The sequence below is a fragment of the Lonchura striata genome, chromosome 3 (assembly GCF_046129695.1).
Source record: "Lonchura striata isolate bLonStr1 chromosome 3, bLonStr1.mat, whole genome shotgun sequence".
In the NCBI taxonomy this organism is placed as follows: Eukaryota; Metazoa; Chordata; class Aves; order Passeriformes; family Estrildidae; genus Lonchura; species Lonchura striata.
Window position 1 is genome coordinate 6739879 of NC_134605.1, and position 26892 is coordinate 6766770.

A 26892-nucleotide genomic window follows, 5' to 3' on the forward strand; every position below is an offset into this window, starting at 1 on the left:
GCTGTTTTTTTCCCCTACAGTACTTTCCTGGAGTCTGCAAACTTTGCTGAAATAATGCAAAGGTTTAATTTGCAGGAAACTGGGAGACAGTGACTTCTAGATATAAATTTCTAATTGCAAAATGTTTGTCATCCGCAACAGGAGTTTAATACAATACACTAGAAAGTTTGAATCATAAACTACTTTGAAAAATAACAAATACAGACTTTGTGGTCATAACTCAGTGATATTACAACATTTTAAAAAATCCTTTGGCATTTGTATCTTATGTCAAACCAGGAATTCCTAAAAACAAAATCTGTATCTTTGCTGAAGTTTATAGTTCACTGAATTGAAGAACTACAGCACTGTATACTTCATAACTCAGTAATTTTATTTTGATACATTAAAGAAAATCAAGCAGATTAAAATGTTTATTTAAAGTCCCAATTTAAAGTGCCAATATAAGAAAGAATAAATTTGCAACCTGTTTTACAGTGGTTACAGTTTAGATTCCTCACTTAAGCATCTCCTAAATAAATTCATATTTGACTTACTATTTCTTACCTGTAAGCTTTTAAATAATTCGGTTTGTTATTTACCATTTTATATTGCTTTTCTGTGTACAGGATGTGAACGAAGACCCTGGAGAAGATGTTGCACTTCTGTCCGTTAGTTTTGAGGATGCAGAAGCTACTCAGGTTTTTCCTAAGCTGTACCTCTCCCCTCGTATTGAACAGTGAGTGAGAGGTTTTTTCTGGCATATTTATTCTACTTCATCTTGGCACTTTTCCATTTTTTCCTGATATGTGTGATAACATACTATTATATGATATACTATTATATAATACTATATAATATATAATAGTATATATTATCTAGTAATATAATACTAATATACTATTGCTTTGAATTGCTTAAAGTTATAGTGGTTACTTTGAGTGTGTGTGTGGTGGAGAAATGACAGATCTTCTCTCAGTTAGTTCTGTTCATGTGTGATATTCTTGTAGCATCACAATCTCTGAAAGCCATGTTTGTCCTTGTGGCAGTATATTTTGAACGCCTTCTATGATAAAATATTGTGATAGCTTTTATGGGGGGAATCTTTAATTTTTTTTTCTGTTGAGAAGGTAAGTTCTCTATATAAACATAATACATTTGAATAAACTATTGTTGTAGAAGCTAAAGGGCTTGGTTAACTATGCTTTTGGAATTTGCAGCTTTAGTAAATTACTTTTTTTCAGGAGAATATCTGAATATTTCATTTTAGGAGCATTGAACCTTACTGATCTATTTACCAGTTGGCAAATTTGCTGAGAAAGGGATTTTTACTCCTGAAACAGAAGACTGGGAACTAAATTTCAATCTGTTTTCATTAAATTTCTTTTCTTCCTTTTCTGAAATTGAAAATGTTTTAATATTTCTCATTGTCTTCAGTATCTCAGTCTTGTAATGCTTAAAAAAATAACTCTGTTAGACTTTTCAGGTATACCATATTCAAACTGGTATACCATTGTTTCAGTGATGTGTTGTTTTTTTGCTAATAGGACAGTTGACTTTCCTCTGAACTGGTGATGGTTGTTCTGTGTAGAGGAAAGATGGGAAATACTGACTACTACAGTTTTATAATAACTTGGGGATAAAGTTTTTGTGAGTGAAGAAATGTAGTATCTTGACATTTTGATCAGCAGAGTATTGATCTGGATAAATTCTTGGATGCAGTTTAGAAAATAAAAAACAGAATTTGACTTAGATAAAAACATAAGACTTCCGAGATACTTTGAGAAAATGTAGGTTACATGTGCATGTGCAAACACATAGATAATGTATTTAGTAGCTTTCACATTTTCATATTTTTCATCAATTCATTCCTTTTTGTCAGCATCAGCTGAGGGAATAATTGTCATCAAATATGTAATTATCCTTCTGTGTTCCAGAGGATTCTTTTTCTGAACTCTTAAAAGCAAATGGGCTACCATTAGTTTCCATTGTATTTCCAGCTGCAGTCACATGTTGATGGTTGAGTATGTTTCAGGCCACCCAGGTATATCTGTCGAAATCATCCACGAGCTAATGAATATGTTACGTATTTTCCCACTTTCAGCAGTATCTTTAGAAAGATGTTAACCTCTTGATACCTAGCAGAATAGCAATACAAAGGAAGTCTTTGTCTTCCTAAAAGTATTGCGTTTTCTCTCAGTGCCCTAAAGAGCATCTGATTTTAGATTTGTGATGTGGAGCAATACAGCAGAAAGATACTTGAATGGTATTGGTATGTATCTGACATTCTGATGTATTTATTATGGCTTTTGTCATTTACAGCTGATGCAGTCATGTTTAAATGATGCCAGTAAACCCTAGAGTTCTGTGCCACACCTTGTCACATTATCTGTGTGTTGAGGTTGAGATACTTAACTCATCTCAGTCAATCTGTTTTTCTGCATTTGTAACATTTCATCATTTGTAACATACATCACAATATCCAGGTACTGATAATACATAATTACTGAAGTTGCTTGTGAGCTGCTGCACCTCCCTTTATGCTACTGGCTACTTCTTATGTGCCATGAAAAAATGTATGGGTATGTTTCCAGTGTTTGTAAAATTGTACTTTAATAGCAAACATTCAGTTCTCTCTTGTTCTTTCCCAAAACCAATCTCTGCTGTGTTTAGCAGGGGCTGACAGTCTAGATATTTAACTTCCCAGTGTTTGGGAACTGAAGCAACAATGTGTACTTCTTTATACTTTTTGCCAAAAGTATAAAAAGCCTCAAGAAGCCCTCAGGATTTGTATAATGACTTGAGGCCATGGCATGTTACATTTGAACTGTGTTCTGCTTATAAAGGTCTTTCCTGCTGCTCACAGTAATTGGATCTACAAAAGCCATGTAAGCAAATTACCAGTGTTTTTGTTCTATGCAGCAGATTTTGAGATGTTCCAAGTAATAGTTGATAGTTCCCAACATAACAGTCACAAGAACTCAACAGAACATGAAAAATACCAAATTCCCACAATTATTTTGCTAACACTAAAATGTATTCACATTAGGAAGAATGAGCAAACAGGAATAGCATTTTCCTGACATATGAAATAACATTTCAGGTTTGTGGAGCAATAAGAGGAAAAGGGTCTGTTTGTGTAAAGTGAGTTATCTCCTGCTTTCCCAGGAGGTTTCATTGCTCTTGTGCTCTGCCATATAAACACACATTCCTGCATTGCCCTTTCTAAAAATGATACATACCCACAGATCTTGTCAGCAAATTTGAGTCCTAGAAATGTGAATATAGTTTTTTTGCTTTGAAGGGTTTCTCTAAAGTCCATTTGCTTTATTTTTTTAAACTGATAGTAGACATAATAATACTAAGACTTTGACTGCACTTTGTCATAGACTGTAAGAGAGATTTCCAAAATCAGGGAAATGTCCACCTTTTAGGTTTGGGGTGAACATGTTAATGCACTGGTTGGCTTGAAAAGGTTCACATATTGGAGCAGCAGGTAGAAATGCAGCAGAGAAAAGTTGTGGATCATCCAAGTCAATAATGATGTTTTATTGACTTGTATGGTGTGATGTCTGGCTGCAAGATTGTCAAGTACAGTTCTAACAATCAACTAATCAAACCCCTATTTATGGATGGGAATTACTCATATTAATTTATAAAATCTCATCAATAACTATTCATAACAATACCTGGTTTCATTCTTTCATTAGAACATGCTAATTTGAAAAGATCATTTCTATACTATTCCTTCCAAACACATTAACAGCAACTTTTAAGGTTTCCTACTTGAAATCAGTCACTTAAAAAGCTTACATTCTATAGTTGTAATAATAATTCTGACTTTTTATTGCATTACATCAATAAATGGATGCCAGTAACAGTTACTTTCAATTATTTCAAAATTAGACCAAAGTAAAATTAAACATGAGATATTTATGAGATGTATTTGTTTTTTAAAAGCTACCATCTTTACTGTAGTATCATAGAAAACAGTTTCTGCACACTTCTGTAGGAAGTGGTAAGCTGAGAAACCACACAGACTGACCACACAACTTGAGAGACTGGTGCTTGTCAGCATCCATGAGTGTTTCCCCAGGTCATCCTTCCCTTCCTCCCACCTCAGGGTGGGGGACTTGGGATGCTCTCCATCCTCTGCTGTGAGCTGCTGTGCTTTGGGAAGAGGGTCGTACAGCTGAGCTAGGTAGGCACAGCCATGCTCTAAGGCATGATAAGGACCTGCTGGGATATTTACCCTTTATGTTTCTGATGCATTTCCATGAGTTGTTCATAGTGGCTCTGAACCTGTTGGTAGAAAGCATCTTGTTCCAAATTGCCTTTCTAGTGGAAGTATACTAGATACTTGTATGGCATGGAAATTTGTAATAAAACTGCCCATCATATCTTTGTTGCCCATTTATTAAAAGTCATTAGACTCTAAATCCAAAGAATCAGTTCAGGGTTGAACAGCTGATTTCTATATTAATGCTTAAAAGTTTGTGTCAGCATACTACACGTGAATGTGGATCAGAAGGTTTTGGGCCTTTTTCTTAAGAGAAAAAAAATTGATGTATGTAATTTTTTTTTCTTTTGTGAGTCATCCATGCTAAAGAACATAAAAATGGGTTCATCTTGGTTCACATTTTAAGAAAAAACTATATTAGGGTAGAAAGGCTGTTACTCAGTGAATGCTGTGTTCCCTGTGTTCACAGAAATAATCCTGCAATAAACACTGTTGTCCTGGAGGGCTTTTCTCTGATAAATACGCAGACGTGAATATGCTAAGAAAACCAGCTGTCAGTAGAAGTTGTTTTGCTTAAATGGATCAGGCTCCATGCTTTGGGGACTGAAATGGTCGTTTTTTACTGGTCTGGGAGCTGTGCCAGAGGGTTCTTTGTGACTGAGGGTGGTATGCAGAGTTCGGTGACTGCGTTTAACCTTCCCATACAGGCAGGGGAGAGTAACAAGAACCTGATCTGAACTCTTTGGTTCTGAATGTTCCTATATGTTTTTCACTGATGGAAATAAAAATTGAAGATAAAATGAAAGATATGTTTGCTTTGAGGTATTTCCTGTCTGTTACCTGTGCTTTCTGCTGGGAGTTGGAAGAGGAAAACCATAGAATATTACCCATTTACTGCCAAGTACTGCCTCTTGCTCTGTTTGACACACAGGGGAGCTGTGAAGGGCTTCACCTCTGAAGTTAGCATGCCATGCTGCCTCCAGTAGAAGCTTGCTGTTTCAGACAGCTTATGGATACACAGTCACTAAATGAATGGTTGTGCTTAGGCCTTTTTATATGTCTGCTTTGTAGAAGTCAGAAGATCTTCAATTTGGCATACTAAAATGTGATTATTCTTGTGAATTGATGATTTCAGTAGAATTGTTTGTAGTCATCCACGGCAGTCCATGGCTTCTTCAAATCCCATAACATCTTTTCAGACATGGGAAGCAGGAGGAATAGTAGTTGCTGTGCAGAACTTCCTGTTCCATTGGGCTTTGTTTGGTCAGTGCCTGGCCAGTGCGGTAGACATATTCACTGCCTGCTGTGTGTGCTACGCCCCCATCAGCCAAGGCTTCAGAAACTATAGCCAATACCATAACCTGATTGCCAACCTAGCACTGCTTTGTACTCTGCTTGTGTCCAAAAAAAATAATCTGTTTTGCTGCTGCCAACATTTGGTGACATATTGACAGCTTCAGAAGAGATCAGGACAGACTGGGACTGGCAGTCAAAGCAGATTGACTTGTGCTTCTATTCCAGGTGTTCAACTGTACTGATTGTTCTTTTTTTCTTTTTTTCTTCCCTCTGAAGCAGCTGTAGAGCAATTAGTGAAAAATAGTTGTAGGAGAGCTAAGATTATGTGTCCATCATCTAAATGGTGCTTTAATGCTGGATATGTTAATGCTGTCTTTAAATGGCTCAGTTAGTGAGATTTTTAAGTCAGTTAAGAGACTAAGCAATTAGACCTATTTGTTGAGGTATGAAATACTTGAGGCAGTTCAGTGGGACCAATTTTGTTGCTAGGTAATGAGGTACCAGTTTCCCTATATAGCAGATAGGGACAGTTTTTGGTCTGACGTCTCTTTTGTGGCAATCCAAAGCTCAGTGTTGCCTCAAGTCTCAGAGGAAAATTTAGAGCTGAGTATTGGGAAGGGTTTGTGTCTTCTGGAGGTTTTCTCAAGCTCTGAATATCAGCCTGTATGTTTAAGGTTCTGCAATGTGATGGTGGAGGGAGTATTTTTACATGATGCATCAAGCACTTTATCACTTAAAGGATTTTCTTGTATGGTTGAAATACACATACAGAAAAATTCATTAGTAAAAAATCACAGAAGAAAATTAAAAAGTGATTCAATACAACCCTCTTCAACTCCCTCTGGATACTTCTGACTAGGGTAGAATGGTCTAAAGAAATTTCATAAATTTTAAACCCATTTGATTCCTTTAGATCAAATCTCTCCATTAAGTTGTTGCCTTTTTTCACTTGTACACATGTAATTTATTTCAGGCTACTCTAATTAAACATCTAATTTTGTGTCATGTTAGTTGTTATGTGCTATAAATATGCTACCTTTCATTGTAATAATCTGTGTTTCAACAGGGGAATTTCTAAGCATCATTATAAATCTGTACTCAACTAAAATATCTTCCTCAGGATTCTATTGTGATATCACTGCCGCTAGGAATGTTTATCCACCTACAAAGACTGATAATGAAGGAAAAAGGGAACAAAGTCATTTTTTGGGGGGACATCAAGACTTGTATTTTTGTACAGTGAGATTGTCAAAAGCACTTTTAATTAGTCAAAACTAATCCTGGCAACAGTATTGAAAGTGTCATCTTCATTACTAGCTAGGTCAGTACTTAGTATTTTTTAAATCTTCCTCTCTCTCTGCAGTAGGGGTTATTTTTTAAATTACTTTCTTAGATTGTGTTTATTTTGATACTGAAGTTCATTTCAGGAACAAAAACTCCTAGAGAACTCTGTACCAATGGTATGGACAGTTTGAACTCCTTGAAATGTTTTCTGCGACATTAATTAGGCTGACAAAAGAAATTTGTAGCAGGTGTCATCTTTTTATTGTGTGGCATTTCATATGGCAGTAATAGGGTCTGGTAACTGGGGTTAGGTGTTAACCTAAACAATTATTGACTAGTGTTTCTTCAAACTTCAGTGGAAAAATCAGGTTCAGGTAAAATTCATATGTAGGGAAATTTGGAGTTTTTCTGGTTTTTTTCTGAAGTTTTTTCTTCCATTGATAACATCCTGGCATTAAATTCTGCTTTAAAAAAAAAGCAGCAGTTAGATACAAAGTTAGATTGCTGGAAATCACAATTGAAGCAGTAGTTTCTCTGTTGTTAAACAGACTTAATTCCAAAGACTGCCTCTTTGGAGTTAAATTGCTCTTGCAGAGGAAAAGTGCTTCAAAGTTACTGACAGCATCAAATTTTAAAATTGCCTGACAAGTTTGAGGCTTCTGGTAATTTATCGGTAAATGTAGTCATAGAATAATTTAGGTTGAAAAATGTCTTGTGAGATCATCACGTTCAAATGTAAACTCAACACTACCAAGTCCACCATGTCCCTAAGTAGCACATCTACACATTTTTAATACCTCCAGGGGTGGTGACTACACCAATTCTCTGGGCAGCCTGTTCCAGTGTTTGGCAATCCTTCAGGTGAAGAAAATTTCCCGAATATCCAATTTTAACTTCCCCTGGTGCAACTTGAGGCCATTTCCTATTCTCTTATCACTTGTTATTTGTGAGAAGAGGCTGATTCCCACCTGGCTGCATCCTGCTCTCAGGATAGCAAGGTAAGGTCTCTGAGCCTTCTTCTCTCTAAGCTAAACTACTTCAGCTCCCTCAGCTTCTCCTCATAGGATTTGTGCTCCAAATCCTTTATCAGCTCCATTGCTCTTCTCTGGACATGCTCAAGCACTTCAATGTTTTTCTTGTAGTGAGTGACCCAAAACTGGACACTGCACTTGAGGTGTGGCCCCACCAGTTCTGAGTGCACAGAGACAATCACTGCCCAGTCCTGCTGGCCACACTATTTCTGATACGGACCAGGATGTCATTGGCCTTCTTTGCCACCTGGACACGCACTGGGTCATGTTCAGCTGCTATTCACCAGCACCCCCAGGTCCTTTTCAACTGGGCAACTTTTCAGATACAGATCCCCAAGTCCCTAGTGTTGCAAGACGTTGTGACCCAAGTGCAGGACCCAGCACTTAACCTTATTGAACCTCATACTGGCCTCAGCCCATCAATGTGGCCAGATCCCCCTGCAGACCCTTCCTGCCCTCCAGCAGATCAGCACTCCCACCCAACTTGGTGTCATCTGAAAATTCAAACAGGGGCACTTGATCCCCTCATCCAGATCATCAGTAAAGATTTTTAACTGGACTGGCCCCAGTTCTGAGCCCTGGGGAACCCCACTGGTGGCCAGATGCCAGCTGGATGTAACTCCATTCGCCACCACTCTCTGGGCCCGGCCATCCAGCCAGGTTTTTACCCAGTGAAGAGTGCACCTGCCCAAGCAATGGGCTGCCAGCACCTCCAGGAGAATTTGGTAGGAAGTGATGCCAAAGGTTTGTCAATGACAACATCTGCAGCCTTTTCCTCATCCACTTAATGGGTCACCCTGTCACAGAAGGAGACCAAGTTGATCAAGCAGGACCACCTTTCTTAAACCCATGCTGGTTGTGCATAATCCCCTGATTGTCCTGCATGTGCCACGTGGTGATACTCCAGAAATCTGCTCCATGACCTTCCCCAGCACAAGGCCTAAGAGGCCTGTAGTTGCCCAGATCCTCCTTCTGATGGTCATTACATTTGCTGATGTCCAGTCAACTGGGACCTCCTTGTTTTGCCAGGACTGCTGGCAAAGGATGGAAAGTGGCACGAGCAGTTAATGGAAGGTTTTTCTTCCAGATCAGACCTGAGATTTAGTTGTTGTACTGTATTCGTTCTAACTGGGTAATAATTTCGAAAACTGTCAAGCAGTAGTTAAATGAGTTAATTAGAATCTTGGCAGAAAATGCAGTGGGTATGGAAAGGCACATTTATTCAACAGTTACGAAAACTCAGATTTCCTAGAGTACACTTTGAACCCACTTTTGTTGCTGCGTGGGTATTTTTCCCCGTTCTTGATGTAAATGCAAACCCACCACTACAGAACCTGGCATCTTAACAAAGTATGCTTTCTTGAAGTCGATTTTTGCATATTTGGGATATGGGGTTTGCTTTCTGAATAAGGTGATTAAACCATTTGTCTTCGGAGAATTTCATTCTGATTGTGATCTGCATATTAGTGTTCTGTCTTCAGACTTTTTCTATTTTATTATTTAAAACAATTAACAAAACTTCAGCTACTGTTTAATGCTTGCTTCCAAATAGCCATATTCAATTGGTACAAATCTCTGACCACTGCAAAGTGAAAAGTTAAGGATTTACAGATATAACCCGTGACGAGTGTGAAAAACAGAATTAAGCTGTATGTGAGAGACCTCAGTTTTGATTGCCTCTGTTGTCTTCTCTCTCTGCCCCCCATCCCTGCACTGGGGAGAGCTGGCAGTACCTGCTAGGAACCACGTTCCTGATACTGATGTTCCAGGAGGGAATGTGGCAGTACAGGGAGCATGAATTGAGGAGTGTGGGGAATCTGATGGGCAGGAGGGAGAATATAAGGGCCCCGCTGTTTCTTTGTGTGATAAAAGATTGTAGTGCACTCTCTGACATTACCAGAAGGGCTGGTTTCCTTGCCAATGTACCTTTTTCTCATACACTTCTTTGCCCCACAGTACTACTGGGTAGTACTACTCTCAGTTTCCTTTGCCTTCTGCCTCCCATCTTTCCTGCAAATAATCAATGGCATTTTAAACTTGATGCCTTCTTGAAAGGAACATTAACACCTCCTTAACTATCCATTGCAGGAAGATGCCATTTTCCCAAAATAAATAATGACTGATTTTTAAAATGTGACTACAGAATTTCTGGGGGGTTCCTTTTCCCTAATTATTGTCAAGAATGTGGTTCATTGTATTGCTTGTTTTATTTAAGGCATGTGAGACAGTCACAGTCTGTCCCGCTACTTAACTACTACAAGCTGCTTGGCTGGTTGTGACTGGACATACCTGGAGAAAATGTATAAAATGCATTGTCAAAGGTGAGACTTTTTCACTGAATAGTCTTTTCCTAGATAACAGATTCCCCTTCACGAATATAGTGAACTTCTTTCCTAGGAGCTTTAATCTGAAGAGTCCCCTTAAAAAATCATGAGGATCTGTTGCATTTTGAACCTGGCACAGGCATCCTCTAACAAAACTAAACTTCAGCTATGTTTAAATGAAAGTGCAGACTATAGGCAACAAATCATATGGCCATTGTGTTAATGAATGGGACTCTTTTTATGTGTAGTTTGGAAAAACATACTTATGTGTCAACAAAGAATATTACAGAATTTAAATGAGAGATCTTGTGTGTGATATTTAGTATGTGCATGCAGTACGTGTCAAACAACCCATGGAGGAAGACAAGTTAAATTTGGCAAGAACTGAAAATGAAGATGATGAAAGTGTAGATTCTTTTTAGTTGGATTTTCAAACTAAATTCTTTAAGTTGGTTTCTGGTCAGGGGCCGCTAAAAATACATGAAGAAGAAACTTAATTTCAGCAGACAAAACTCTGTTAGTACTGAAGTTGCAGACACCACAGTGCAGTGGAAAAACCTGTACAAATAGAGCGAGACAATTCTGCTTGCAGATATTTGCTGTTGAAGCCAATGAAAGGGCTGTGCTCTTCTGTGTGGTTTAGTGATGTCAAGCACTGCTTGCTGGAGGCAGCTGCGCTACTGCAATGCTTTCCTGACCTTAAATAGCCTATATGCTGGGTAATGCAAGTGTTCAAATATAAATACAGGGCACGTAAGGACAGAGGGAGGCCAGAAAAGCCACCGAGGCCCCTTCCCTCCCCTGAATTAGTCAGTGTCTTCCTCAGTATTCTTCTCTTCTGGTATTTGTCCAAGATATTTACAAAACCGTTTAGACTAATTGTTCCCTTGTGTTGCCTCAGCACTGTTTATTCCATATGTTAAGCACTGCGTGAGAAGCAATTCAGCTCTTCAGTGTGACTGCTGCTTGCTTTCCTTTCCTTTTCCTTTCTTCGAGGTTGCCTTTGATATAAACCCAAAGAGTTGTGCAACCTCTGTCTGTCCTAGGAGGTTGTGTGTGCCCACTGCTCTCCCCAAGACCTCTCCACGCAGGCAGGGCTTTCTGGGACATTCTCTGGAGGTAGTTCCTTCAGGTCATGTTTTTGGTCAACTTCCCAGGTTTTTTTTTTTCCTTTGCTCTGTAATGGGAAGATGGTTAGATGACATGTATGTGTAATTATGTAGTGATTCTCCTAATTTGTTCCATGGCTGAAACATTGGGTTTCTTTTGTTCCTGCAATGAATGTGTAACTTGCTTTCTACCTCCTCAAAGCCTGTTGTTTTAAATTAGTACTCTTGTTTTTGTTCATTTACCTGTCACTTAGGTTTCTCATACTGCCTTCTATGGGTTTTTTTTTTTTTTTCTTTACATTCAATCTCTATTTTATGATTTCTCTTTTGACTGTTGATTTTTAGCTCTGCACACATCTCTGAAAATTTGTTTTGTTTTCAAGAAGTGAGACTCTCTTTTTTTCATGCCAGGTAGCAGTTTTTCCTGCAGTTGACATAGAAACTGCAAGGAGAGTCGAATGATGAATGTACATCCTGACAAAGCAAGTCTTGTTGAAAGTTTAGGTAACATAAACTTAGGTAAATGTTTAGGTAACATTTGATCTATAAAAATCTAACAGCCCTCTTAATTGTGTGATACAGAGAATCAGTGCATGTCCAGAACAATCATTAAGTGTTGTCTACAGTTCCAGTGCCTTTGTTGTTCTTAATTTTAAAGCATTTTAACATTAGATTTTTTTAACTCTGTTTATTTTACAGTTCTTTTAACATTATTTCTCTTTACAATTAATTGTTTCCATTTATAAAAGTAGTGAAACCTTCAGGACTTTTATGCAACAGTGAAAGCAAAAACATTTCATTATATTGTATTTATCTACATATAATTGAAAAATCATTTTTCCCCTCTGTGACAGTATTCTATTTAGACTACATGTCTCAGCATTAAAAAAGATTGTATTTCTCACTACCATGAATTTCTTTACTGTCTTTTCATAGTATGACATTAAAATTTTGGAGGTCGCATCAATTCATAAAATACATCAAGTGCCTTAACCCAGGATAGCTGGAGTGGTTTTGTTGCAAATTCTTTTGCAGCAAGTGAGTGGTAATTCTCACACCAGAGTTTAGAGCAAAGGACCTCTGAAGCATCTGGGCCAGCTTCCTGCTTGGCATGAGACTGCCACCAGCACTAGCTCAGGTCTTGTGTTGCAGAGTCTGTCCAGGTCTTGAGCACTTTCCAGTGGAGATCCTGCAGGCTCCCTGAGGAACCAGCCTGCTGCTGTGCCACCCTCCTTAGGGGAGGACCTCTTCTGAAAGTCAAGTCTGGGACTCCTAAGGCCTCAGTTGTCCCAGTCCTTGGAAGGTAAATATCCCTTCAGCCTGAAGCTGTGCAGTTGGTCCTAGCAGAATTGCACAATGTTGTTAGCAGGATGCCATGTTCTGCAGTGTGGAAGAAAAGGCTTCTTTAGTTAGTCTCATCGTGCTTCTCCAGCAGCAGGGACGGGTGAGTTCCTAAGGACATATTGCTCTCTAGGATTTGTTCTGGCTGGAGGTCATAGTAAGCTGGTAGAAAGTTAAATTAAGTCCTTATCTCACTTCTGTCACAGTGAAAGGATAACATGAAGAACAAGAGCATGAGTTCTCTGCATTCTGACAAGTATCACACAGTCCTTTTGGACTGGTGCATGACATAAATTAGAAGAGTGCATGAGACCAATATTGAAGAATTTGGGTCAGTATTATGGCTGGTGTTATGCCTTGCAACACCAAGGCACATAATACTGGGAAATCTCTTTTACTTTATTTTTTTGGCTCTGTATACTGAAGGCTTCAAGTTGCCTATTCAATACACAGATGCTAATTTGTATTTTCCTTTCTTAATTTCATATACTATAGCAGAATTTTTTAAAAAGTAAATAAATACCCTGAAATAGAACACTAGTCATTAGTAGTGAATGATCCTGGCAATGCAACTGGCATTGCTGAGTACTTTACACATACAACTGAGTACACTTAAAATGTTAGGAAAAAGGATAGATTTATCCTGATTTTGTTTGTTATACTAATGCTGTGAAAGTCTAGCATTCTATTTTTGTTCATCCACCAATCTGTTCAGCATATTTTGTTTAATAGTTCAATGGTAGAGTCTATATGCAACCACCCATGTTACATCAGACTCTGCAACTGGAATGTTGTTTACTTTTTACCAAGGCAACTCCCTGTTTTTGTTAATTAATATCTAACAAAGTCCTACAGCTGATTCCCTTTAAAGTCAAGAATGTAGGGGTGTAGAGGGTTTATAAGCACACTGTGCTAGCAGCAGTCTCTTTTGTACAAGTGACCTGTTAAAGGACATGGTGGGATGTCCTTTTTTCATTTTTATGTGTGTGCATATTCTTTTATTCTTCTGCAGTTTTCTTGGCAGGTTATGTTTGTACTGCACGTGCATACCCCTTTAATACATGGTGCCATGAAGTTATTTTCTAAAGCCACAGAAGGAAACTGACAACATTTGTGGGAAAGTCTTCTGCACCATTCTCTCACCATTCTTGTGGGGACTAAAGGAGAGCTCACGTTTCTGACGTGGTCAAATTGACAATGGTGGTTCATGTCTAAAATGCATTTTATTATTTTTATTATTTTTTGACAACAAGCCACCCCTTGCATGTCATAATTACCACAGTACCAGAAAGGATTTTTTTTTTTTGATAACCGTTTAGGAGTTTTATCCAGGCTTGATTTGAAAATATGTAAGGGATACAGTATACACAATTTCCTTAGTGCTATTCTACTGATAAAATGTTTTACTGTCTTTTAATCTGAATATCTGTTTTTGCAAACTTTAATGTGCTTATCTTTATGGTACCCTTCTGGGATAAAATAGTACCAAATGCTGTCAGGATGTGTGAATATATCCATGTGTGTCAGAAAGACTTAATGTTTAGGAAAGTAGAAGCAAATAGAGACTCTCTCTGATAATCTCAATCTGTACCAGATACATTTTGCTAGACTTATAAATTTCTTCTTTCTTTTATAGTCAAATTTTTAATGCAAAATGTCTTCTCAGTTACCCTCTTTAATTACTGCCCTGCCTTAACTTTATAGGGTGTCTTGAGGTTATCTACATTTAGATGCACTCGTAGAGATTCCTCTAATATCTCCATTGGTGTTATTTGTGCTATGTCCTCTAAAGAAATGGAAATTTTAAAATTCAGTATGTGCAGAAGTACTTTTTTTTTCCACCATGAAAAAGATCTTTTTAATAATTTGGTATGTTTTTGTGCTTTGATCCCACCAGTGTATCTCAGTAAGCTAGTAATATATAGACAATGCAGTTGGCAAGCTGATTAAAATTGTATCTTCAGGCAGGCAGAAAGATCTTTTAATTTAATTCAGTCCTTAAAACCTGTAAAAATACTGGGTTCTATTTTAAGAACAAGTAGTAGGTAAATAGTGTTCCACCCAAAATCTGCCAACTACTGATTGTGTTTGTGTTCTCTCTTTTTTTTTTTTTCCTCTTAAGTTCTTTTGTTGTAGGAGGACATCTTGGCAGAGCTTCACATATGTGGTTAAGTGCTTGCTGAGCCACAAGCAAATAATACTGTACAGTTAAGCATTTCTTCCTGCATCACCAATTTCTATTCTCTTGGGCAACAGGAGTTCAAATCTGGGCAAAGATGACGGGCATAGACCTGTCTGATTGGATTAATAACTTAGAAACTGTTGTTAGCCACCACAGTAATGTTTTGCAGTTGATCTTGTGGTAAGCTTCTCAACCTAGATTTTGATTTTATTATACCAGCAAATAGATCAGTGGATAGCTCTTCAATCCTAAAGGACAAAAGGAGAATTGTTTCAGGTTTGACACATCCAAATTCTGCTAAAGGAGGTGAAAGAGGGTATGTGGAAGCCTGAAGGGCAGTGATGATTCAGAGATGACTTCCAGTATATTGACTATGGGGGATTTCTTTGTAAATGCTCTATCATTTTTGCTTGTGTGGCATTTTCAGGCTTTCTAAATGCCTTTCTTTGGAAATAAGAAACAATTAGTTTGAGGAAGTCTTAAGTTTTCCAGTCAGTGTGTTCATTCACACCTGGAATGGAGGAGGAAGTAGAATTAGTTTGCTTATCATTTGGATATTACAATAAAAAGGTTTTTGGATAAATTTATTTAATCATAAAATCAGTGCTCTACAGGGAAAGTTATGGATTTTGTGATGTGTTGCTAAGGGAATGACTTAAAAATTTTTCTTTTAAAGTAGTATATAATGAGTAGTAGGGTCTATATTTTGGATTGTGCCATGAAATTGAATGCATGTGAAAAATCTATCTGTGACTTGGAATTTGCTTTTCTGTGCATTTGTAGTTGTCTTTAACTGACAAAAATAACTAACACTGGGAATGGTAAAGCTGTGTTACAGGAACTCATAAGGAGCTTTTGGGAAAATAGTTCTGAAATTCAGATGATGATGTTCAAGGAGTTTTGAACTCATTTTACAGTGAGGATGTAGAACAGGTTGCCCAGGGAAGTTGTGAATGCCCCATCCCTGGAAATGTCCAAGGCCAGGTTGGATGGGGCTCTGAGCAACCTGGTTGAGTAGAAGGCGTCCCTTGCTGTCCATGGCAGAGGGGTTGGAATGAGGTGATCTTTAAAGTCCCTTCCAGCCCATGTTATGATCCTGTGATATGCCTTATTTGTCATTTCTTACACATGTTACATGGCATAAATTCAGTTCTCCTCAGAATACTGCAGTAGGCCTTGATAAATTCAACTTCTAATTATGTACATGCAATATCAATCAAAATCCTTAGGAAGGAACAAGACAAGTATCTTTTGGGAATTAAATTGGTCCTTTGAAGTTACTGCAGTGTCTGGGCAGTCTTGATGCAGTACCTGCTGAGGAGACGTGCACCTTAATTAGAATACTAGTCACAATGACAGAACTGTGACTATTTAAAACTGTTTTATATAGAAAATATGCAAAATATCTGTTTGAATTAACTGTTGGGGAAGAAACATCTCATTTATCTAGCTTTAGTACCATATGAAAAGGGGAAAACAGTATAGAAAGTGACACAAGGAGGGGAAGTTTTAGGCTTGGGGGCTTTCTTTCAACAGAACTAACTAAGGTTGCAAATTTTTTAAAAACCACCATGAACTATATCTTGTTCTTTTAAGTAAGAGAAATACTTTTTTGAAGTATAGTTCTTTTTTTCCCCAGCTAGGAGCTTTTCCTCTTTTATTCTTCAGGTCTTATTGCTTTTGGAGTTGTCTGTGTTTCATCTCCCCTTTAATGTGTATTTACATTGAGGGAAAGATGAAAATACCAGGTCCAGGTTATTCGTTAGAATTGAGCAATTCTGGGGGTTTTCTGGTAGGCAGATAGTAGAGCGCTGGATTTTCAAGGCTAAGTATGAAATTTTAAATGAAAATATTTTTTCTATCTTTGGGATTATGAAACATGTACCCTGAGACTTGATAAATAATAGTGTATAGTCAGCTGTCTCCAGGCATCCCTTGCTTTTACATGTACTGAGTTTTTATTTCTTCTTGCAAAGTTAGAACAATCAGACTGTGGACGCAAGCTTCAACCTTTCCCAGCATTTGGTTCAAAGAGCTACAGTTAGTTATTTTTAGTCCTGGCCAGGTTTGCATCATCAGTGCTCTTCAGGTTCTGAACTAATTAGATACTGAATAAATACATGGTTCCTTGAAGGGAAGATAGCCTTTTCCAAGTACTGGCAACAGCTTTAGATAGGTCACTTTCCAAGGTAGGTCTCCAAAAAGAAAGCAATTTGGAGCAAGTTTTAAACAATCCATGTGAGTGTAAGTTTGACATGTAAAGACCTGGTTGTCTTTTTTTTTTCAACTAATACATGGGTTTTGAAGTCACTTATTTAGGCAAAAAATTTGTGCATTTCAGATGCTATTTTTCATGTATTGTCACGTTGAAAGATGAAAATTAGATGTTTCCCAACCAATTTTGTCTTTCATGCTCTGAAATTATGTATGATGCCAATCATATTAGAAACTTATGGATGTGCTAAATCAGGTGGTAACAGTTGTATGTCACAGGTTTGGCAGTCTTGAAGAATAGAAAGTGGTGACTTAGTTACAAAGAACAATCTAGATATTAATATGCAGCACTTGAAAAGTTTGTGATGCAAATGGCCATGACCTCCAGCCTCTTCAGTAATACTATTGCAATTGCTAATTTCTAACAAAAAGCTACTCTCAGATAGTCAGGTCAGTCAGAGCAGAGATGCAAATAATTTGTTTCATTAATGCTTGAGAAGTGTGTCTGTGTAGCTCAGGTGCTAAAAACAAGCAACATAGTTTTTTCAGGAAATCTGCCTCTCATAAAAGGATGAGATAGTTCCATTCTTCTTGACCATTTCCACCTTTCAGCATAGGATTCCAATATAGTTACAAATCTGAAGTGACACACACCCCTTCCCCCTTGCCTCTAGCTTACACGATTCTCAAATAGTATCCACCTTTCAGATCTTTCTTTAGTGTAAACTTGAAGTGTCTTCTTTCTACCCCTTTGGTATTCTTTTTTTTTTTTTTTCCTAAACTTGTTTGTGCTTAAAAATACAACCTGTATTCTTTCACAGTAGTAAATTTCTGGTACCTTGCTGCTGGGACATTGGCAGTATCTTAGCATCAGTTCAACGACCTTTCACAGTGATATGGGGTGACAAGTTAGTAAGAAAGGGAATGATGGAGAATCTGTTAATGATTGATTTTTATCTGATTTGGATGTAGCAAAGAAATGGAATGATATTTTGGAAGTGGATTGGCTGTGTTTCAATTCCTCATCAACAGACCTTTGGATTGATAATCTCTCCTGTGCAGTAATTCTGACAAATCTTGTTTGAACTCCCAGTGACATAGCCAAGGACTGATTTGACTGTGGCCACTGAATTTATCTCCCATGCTTAGGCAGACTTTCTGTGGGCTTTTATCATAATTTTGGAGGACTTGTATGAGATTGTTTTCTTGTTGCTGTCTTATGTAATGCTGTTTCATGGACTGTGGATTTCAGCACTGAGATGTACAAGACATGAAGTAAATGGAACCATCTAGTTACACTTGCTAATGTTTTACCCCACTTCCCTTTAGTAAAATGACCTCAAGTATCAAGTTTGCATTATAACTCTCCCAAACACCAAACAAAGGAGAAGAACACTGTATTAAGTCAATGTTTGTCATTGTCTTCCACGTCTTTCCCCAAGCCTGTCAAAAGAAAGATTAAACAGAGGTAGCTGTATCTCATCATTCACATCTCTGCTCTATACTGCAGCAGCTTGAAAACAAACAGCACACAAATAGAATCAAGCAGCAGCATTAGCTCATTACAAAATTTATTCAGTAACAAAGGTAAGAGGCCTTAAATCAAAACTCCAGCACAGCCTGTAAGTGGATCTTCACTAGTGTGTAAGCACATCCCTAAATCATGGCCATATTTAGGGGATGGGGTTTACTTGTGTAGTGGTGCATCTCCCCACCCCACTCCTTTCCAGGGACAGCTTGTCCTTCTCCCTTGGCATCTTGAGCTAGCCATACCTGTACACAGGGATATCACTGTGTGCAGCAATTTGCTGGTGGTGTCTTTAGGCTAATTGTGTCCTTACTTGACTCCACCTACTCTGAGAAGTTTGACATACCCTGTTTCCCAAAGTAAATAGCATTTGGGGTTTGGTTGTTTTGTTCATACTGTTTCATCCCCACAGAGGAATGAAAGAGACATTTTGTAATCTTCATTCTCAGTTTACTTCCTTCAATCTTCTCCTAAACCTCATCACATTAAGTGTTAGTGTTTCAAGTTCTCTTTCAAGCACATGCCATCCAAATCATGGTGGTATGTGAAATGTCATGTTAGGCAACTGTTGATATTGTCAGAGGGATTGTATGTTAAGCTGGGGTGGGGAAGGTAGCACGGTATGTTTTGCAGAGCTGTGCATTTTCAAAAGCATCGTGATCCCTGGCATATCACTTGTACTTGCAGAAGAGGGCAAGGCCCTACATCTTCAGATGGGGTATTTTTCCAGATGTTCCGCCCAGCCTGAGTTCATGTCAGACAAGTCAGGTCATTTCTGCAGATCTGTTGAAGTTCTCAAAAGACAATCTTTATTTATTTAAATGTTTCATTTGTTTCATTAAATCTAAAACTTCTTGAATGTATACTACATTTTACTGATAACAAAATTAGTTACTTTAGAAACTTCGCTGAGGGAAAAGAGAAATTCTAAACCATTCTAAAGTTCTGCCTTTTTCTCCCCATTAGTTCAGGTTATTCTAACTACTTTTACTGCAATTTTAAGCAAGCACCATCATTTAAATGATTTGTATCTATTTTAATCACATAATACTGTGACAATCCTTTTAAATTTTTTAAATAGAGAGATTTAATTTTGTGATTAAAATTTTGCACTGTAAATTGCCTTGCAGTATCATCTAAATATGCCACCCCACTAGAAAATCACATGGAAGTGGAAAATGATAACAAAGTCCATAGAAACAGGGCTAGCACATCTGATATTTTGCCCAAAGAATTCTCCAGTCCTAAGCCATTGGTGGCTGAGGAAATTAGATTAATATGTAATCCTGAATGAATTTTTCTTTTGTGTTCTTGTCCAGCCTACCCTTTGCATACATATTGCAACAGGGTATTTCATAGCTCCACTACCTCTTGCATTAGGATGTTCCTCCTTTTAGTTTTGAAACTAGCTCTTCCTGTTAGCTTGGTGTAAAGTTGGCCATTACACTTGCATTGGAAGAGACAGCAACTAGTCAGTGCTTATTCACATTTTCAGCATCACTCATCACGTTATGGTAATCAGTCTTCTCTCCTCATTTTCTGGTTTCCAGACTCAGTTGTGCTGTGGACAAATTTCTTCTTTACTCATGATCCCATACTTTTTGTTTTGACCTTTTACTTTGTGCTGAGTTGATATTTCAACTGAACTGAGAGCAACTGAATGCTTTGGTGCCCATTTGACATTTTTGGTTAGGGTTGTTTTTTTCTGTGTGTATGACTTCATACTCACCTGTGTTAAATCTCTTTCTTACTGTCATCCAGTTCCTCTGCTTCAAAGCCTGCTCATTACTCTTCATGGTTGGAGTTTATTTTGGATACCCTCAATAACTTGTCATCCCTGAACTGCCACCTGGCAGCTCACAGGTTTGTCAGGTCATTTACAAACATTTTAAACAGCACAAGTCACTAGTGAACCCTTGTGCTGACTTAACCCCACTGTTAGAGCTAATTATTTACTTCGGCTTCTTAGTGACTTTCTAAGAGCTGCTGTAGATGTGAGAGACAGGACTACCCCTAACTGTGAAAGAATCAGTGCAGCTTTCACTCAGTGCCTGTGCACACAAACATTCTGGGAGGGGGGCTCTGAATGAACCCATTTGCCTAAAACTGAGGGAAGCCCTCATAGGAAAAAAACCCAGCTTTCATCATGTCTTTGTCATTTCCACGGCCATCTCCCCTGACTTGGTTTTATCTGAGTAAAAACCTTAGTTTTGCCCTGCTTAAAACCAGTGGTGATGATTCTGCAGGCACAGGTGCCTCTTGGGCTATTGTTTGCTAATGTTAAATGGCCATTGAGATCTCGCTTGTGATGTCCATCGTGAGTACTACAGAGAGCTTGAAATGACCTTCATTGATTCCAACAAAGGATGATCAGTCTTTGAGCAATCTTATGAGAAACTAAAGGAAAGTTTAAAAAAAGAGTAGATAGAGCTACATTCAGGAGTATCCCCTGCACTCACCAAATGCAAACAGTTTAAACTGCAGTGACTTGTGCTGGAGGGCTTTTGTCCTGCAAGAGCTAACTACACTTGCATAACAGGCAATTGTTCTGCCATAAATCAGTAGCAAATCAGATGGTGAAGAGCTTTTGCTAGAACATCTTGATAAACAGATCCCACTGAGGGAAGGTTCCTGGTTGATTTTTTTTCCCCTTTTCAATGTATAAGAACAGAAAAATCTGCTCAGAGTTTTCTGAAAAGTCAAGTGGTGGAAAATACAAGAGCAACAAGGACATGCACCAATATGTCTTTCTTTGTTCAATGTTTTTTATATGGCATTTGGCGTTGGATAATAGAAGAACTGGTTTATGGAATTACAGGATCTTTCCTGACACATATTAATTTTATATTAGATTTTAAAATTCTAACTGAAGGAGATGAGCAGAGTAAAAAAATATTTTCTAACTTAAGAAGTGGTGGTAAAGCTCCATATTTTCTGCTGTACCCAGTGAACATAGGCAAGTTTCCATAGGCAAGTTTCCATCACCATCAACAGTATTTTGACTGTTATTTTCCTTGTGTTGATTCATTCACCTTCTTTTCATATTCACTAAGCAATATTAGTAAACTTACTGTGAAACTAGCAGAAATTCTAGAGCCTTTTCTCTAATACAAATTCCCAGCTTTAAAAAAAAATAATAAGTATAAACCAACTGGCTGGTGGTATCTTTTAAATTTTACACCCTGTGGGTACTTCCCAAGAAGAGAGTCATAAATACACATGTCCAAAACTATAAAGATTCATAGATTCCTGCTCTGGACTGTTGAAGGAAAAAAAGATCATATCTCTAAACTTAGACTAAAAAGCCTTTGTCAGATGTTTTCAGTGGTATTAAGCAACTCCTGCTTTCCAGTAAATCTAGGAGCTAGGAGAGTGAACAACCTTTGAAATTTGCTGCCATTGTAAATTGCCTCATGTTTTCCATTATAAATATTTTTCTTTTGTTTCTTTTATTTTAAAAAATTTCAGTTGCAGGCTGAGGTTTTCCGTATGAGATAGCTGTTTCAAATGAGTCCTTCAAATGAGCTTCAAATGTTTTGAAGCTTCATTAGGACTAACATATTTGCCTTACTGATTCAGTTTCCATCCTTCAACAGAGATAATATTTTTTTCTGTGACAGTGTCAAGTTATACCTTCCTTTGACACCTCTTGTTTATAGAATATTTTATGAACTTTTACTTTTGAGTATGCACCCATGTGCACTAATGGTAAAGAAAGTATATTGCTAGTATTATGGTTGTGGTTAAGAAGGCATTTGTGGAAGCTCTTGGACCAGTGATTTTGGCAAATTATTTACCTAATGGATGAAGTTTCCTTTGCTGGTTCTTATTCAGGAAGTGTCTGAGGAACACTGTCCTCTCAAGTGCATGTGCAATGTGAATTTAATCAGTTGATTTTCAGTTTTTTGTTTAAGCTCTCAAGTTAATCAATGGGGTTGGTTTGGGGGTGGGTTTCTTGGAATTGCTATCATTTTCTGCATAGACAGAGCTTGAAGCCTTGGCCATTTTCCTGCTGGTTACCTCTGCCAAGGACTTAAGTTCCTCCCTAGATATGTTATTTGGTGGGAAATTTGTGTTATTTTTTAATCTGGCTTCCTAAGAAAATTGATTTTGTTTGCTGTAAAAATAATATGATAATGTTATCTGTATGTACAGCTATCTGTCATTTTTCTCCTGCTAACTTTTTTGAGCCTTCTGGTCAATTTGGGGGAAAAAAAAATTGCAGAAGGGTAGAAGTCTCAAAAATAGGAAATTCCCATAGTTTTATTAATATAACCACTAGGAAGAAGAAGACACTGTTCCTGCCACCTGAAGGAAAGGCTGAAGCCCCTCTGTATTCAGTGCTCAATACAGTGCTGAAGCTCACTTCAATATTCAGTGAGCAGAGTCAATATGGGAGAAAGAAATTACAAATATTCTAATTAGGAAGTGCGTCAATTAGAATTCATGCCTTACTAACCATTAGGTGAAAAAAGCTCCTCTTCAGTCAAGATTCCTCTTCTGAATGCACGTTCTGATATCTTGCAAGGCATAAAGTGCATTTGAAGCTTTTCATTTGGCAAAGGCATTTAGGACATCTTTCCAGCATGGTTTCTCTGATGTTTATAAGGGCTGAACTCCTGCTGTGCTGTGGCTTTAACACAGCTCTTGTAAAAAAGTCAGTCTGATACATGTAGAAGTCCACTGGAAACCAGACTTTGTTACTGTGCTACTCACCAACTTCTTTCTTACTTGTCCTGTGAAGTCCTGATTCGTGCAAATAAAGTGGGGGTAAACATTGACTGGCAGGCAATCAAGAATAAAAGAAATACAGAGATTACATTGGTGGAATAATATAGCTGATGTTTACATGCATAAAACTCATAAAGAAGTCATTCGTCAACGTTTATTAGGTCATGTCCATATATTGGTATTACATTAATGTTGTAACATTGTGTTGTTACAGCATGTGTGCAGAAGAGGATCAAATTACTGCAGATGTGTGAACCAAAACTTTGAAATTGTCATTCTTTTGGGGGTTTGGGGGAAAAAAATGTTGACTTAATATTACACATTTTGTATATGAGCTTACGTGTGAGGTGCAGGCGGTTATAGGAGTAAAAAGGCAATATCTCCTTTTATCAAGGAGACATTCAGATAAGGATTTATGTGGCCAAGGTTGTAGTAACTGAAATAAATAAATAAATAAATAAATAGTTTATTGTATTATACAAATGCCAAGTTTGAACCAACAAACCAGAGAAAGGATAAAATAGGAGTTATTGGATTGGCTGCCATTTGTGAAGTCAGAAGTAGATTAATGGTATTAAAGACTCTCATCTCACTATTGCTTTTTTTTTTTAGCTTGAAAGCAATACATTAGGTACAGTAGATCCAAGTCCTACAGTTTTAATTATATTGTTATTGTAAACCAAGGTGGATAAGAATTTACCTCAGTAAAAGAGGATCAAATCTCATTCCCTCTTTTGTATCTCAAAACAGCTGATTTTTTTTTTTTTTTAAACCCTAGTCCTGATTCTTAATTTGGAGTGAAATCAGGCATGTGTAGTATGCTGGCATTGCATAGTTACCCTGAGCTCTTAGTGAAAGGTAAAAAATCTGAAAGTGTACAATGATTTCTTTGCTGTCAGTGTAACCACTGTGATTTTTAAAGAAATTAAAAACAATTGGTATCCAAAGAACCACTAACTATAGGAGTAGTTACTAAAGGAAAAGCCTTCGGTCATTTGCGAGGAGGAAGGCCAGTGAACACAAGCTATATACAGGGAAGCTTAGATTTAAATTTACAACTGTATTTTTTTTTGTTTTGTAGAGTCATGGTTTTTTTTTTTTTTACTCCAACTTCAGCAGACCTACAATCTTCATAAGCTAGCACATTCATTATAATTCACTTTAAAACATCAAATAGTGGCCTGTATGTTGAAGACAGGAAATAGTAGAAAAAGCAAAGAGCATATGATTTCTGAGAACTTGTCTTCACAACAAAATAGTAACCTAAGCAGGCAGGAACCCCAAATCAGCTATTTCTGCTCAGGTAAACTAGAATTCTAAAACACTATTTATAGATTTAAGTAATATGGAAAGTTTCATTTTTTACATTCTTAATTCAAAATAACTTTTCATGAGTGACAGATATTTACAGTATAAAAAGCTTGCGAAGTTGTCTCAGTCTGACATTGTGTACTTCTGTGGTTGCAGATCGACAGCACAGACAGTGTGCAGCATCTTCTTTAAATGTTGTAAAATGGAAAGACAGTTAACCTGCCTGAGTAGATGGTATCCAAGGGATTTTGGTGACACTGTGATATTATTAGCTGATGGAAGGCAGAATAAACTAGATAAATTGAAATGGCTCAATAGTAATCTTCAACCTTGAAAGATGCTGAGGACCTGCTTGAGAAATTCTGATTGTACTCACAACTACCTCTGAAATAGTTGTGAGTTCTGCTCAGCTTTTATTGACATACAGTAATATTCATTCCCTGACAGAAATTGTATCAAGCATTGTGTACTAATGTATTTGAAGCAATCTGTAGAAGCACTTATACACAAATTGTATTATGTGCTCTTAAAACACTTTGCATTTTTAGGATAAAAGGTATTTTAATAAAACATGTAGTACTGCTTCAATGCTTTTATTTTTGGTAATCATCTGATTTTTTTTTCCATATCTATATGACTCAAGAGCCTTAATATAATTTCCAAAAAGAGAATACTTTATTTAGGAAGCAATTCAAGATGTAGAATCCTAATATTTCAGGCTTACTAAATGACAGAACAGAAATTATTTAAAAGCAGACAATCTTTCTGAAAATGTCATTCTTCAACTAAAGAGCTTGGTTTATCAAAGCATCTGATATTTATTCGTAAATACATCCACTTGCAGATGCAATTTAGGCTATCCCAGTATCTTACCACTCAACATCTTAAACGTTAAGTAATATTAATCAAATCCTTAAAAAGTGATAAGGTGGAATTTTTGTCTTTCAATGGCCATGTAAGTATGTGCAGCTTCTAAGGGAAAGAGGGACGGCTTTAAAGACAGTTTAAGGGGTAGAAGTGTCTGTGTTTGACTAATGGCCTCACTGATATCTGTGTGTGCACTGTGAATGTTCATTATCTCTTCTGGGATAAGGGGAATCTTTCTGAAAAGGGTTTTTTGCTCCAGTCTTTGCCTTGCAGAATATGGTAAAATGAGTGTGCTCCATGTCCAAAATCCAGGCATCAGGGTAAACAAAATCCTGAGAATACCTGTATTCACCTTCTGACCAACTTGAGCACTGCTGTTAAGTTACAAATTATGAGATTTCCAGTTTCTTGTGTATATATGGGGTTCCTTCTTCCATTTTAACACAATGTAGATTTGTGGGTTTATTTTCTGCCTTTTCTGTTTTAAAAGTAGACCTGTGTCTGCCTTTTTACAGAAGGAACCCTTGTTACTTCTGGTGTAAGACCAGAGTTTCAAAGTGCCAGTGTTTTCTTCCGAGAATTTTTCTCTGTCTTTCTACCTACCAAAGGCTGCCCTGTGCAATGTGATCCATAGCTCTGCTTCCCTCCGTTTTGAAGAGAACATATTAGGATGAATTTTGAATTATTTGTGTTCATGGGAACAAAACAGACTTAAATTCCTGTGGTAAAGACTCTGAAAGGGACTGTAAAAACTGTCTGAGCAGATTGATATCACCTTGTTAAATGAGCAAGTTTAACATGGTTCATATTAGTTTGTCAAGCCACAGTGGCTGTGTTTACATGAAAAACTGATGTTCTCTTGCCTTGTGTCCACATGTGTATTTGGCTTACATAAAATCAGAGTGCACTCGGCCTCCTGGAGCATTTAGCAGGAGCACCAGACCAGACTTGTAGCATTCCACATCATTTGTGAACATAAGATAAAGCCAATTTCAAGATCTGAGCAAGAATGCCCTTTAATCATGCTGCATACACATGGAAATCAGTGTCAGAAGCCAGATGTATGAAAGAAAAACATTTTTCTCCTTTAACTTTCTCTCTCCCTCGGGCATTCTTATCGATGACCCAAATGCTCAACTTCATATCCAGAAGTTTTCCAGCATGTTGCTCTCATTTAATTTCTGAAAATTTTTTGCAAGTTTTCTTGCCCTCTCAGTATGTATTTCTTGTTCTTCATGTAAGCTAATTCAACGTGATGCTGATGAAGCAGAGGACAGGGTGTTTCATACAAAATGTTTCTCCAGATAGATGGGATTCACAGATGAGGATTACTGTATGGCCTAAGGGGAATAAAAAAAAAAAAAAAAAACCTACATGAGAGAAGTTTACAACACAGCAGTGTTTTAGCACAGAGGCAAAAAATAAATGCTCTACAAAATGACTGTGTCACTGGAA

The 26892-nt window shown here is 37.5% G+C and overlaps 1 protein-coding gene across 3 annotated transcripts in view; it reads left to right on the plus strand.

Annotated features, from left to right (window-relative positions):
- BABAM2 (BRISC and BRCA1 A complex member 2) overlaps positions 1-26892 on the plus strand; it is a 159314-nt gene that overhangs the window by 86005 nt on the left and 46417 nt on the right. For all 3 annotated transcript variants that reach the window (XM_021552247.2, XM_021552268.2, XM_021552258.2), the window contains exon 7: positions 609-718. In XM_021552247.2, the coding sequence (XP_021407922.1) occupies positions 609-718 (110 nt within the window). The remainder of the gene's footprint in view (positions 1-608; positions 719-26892) is intronic.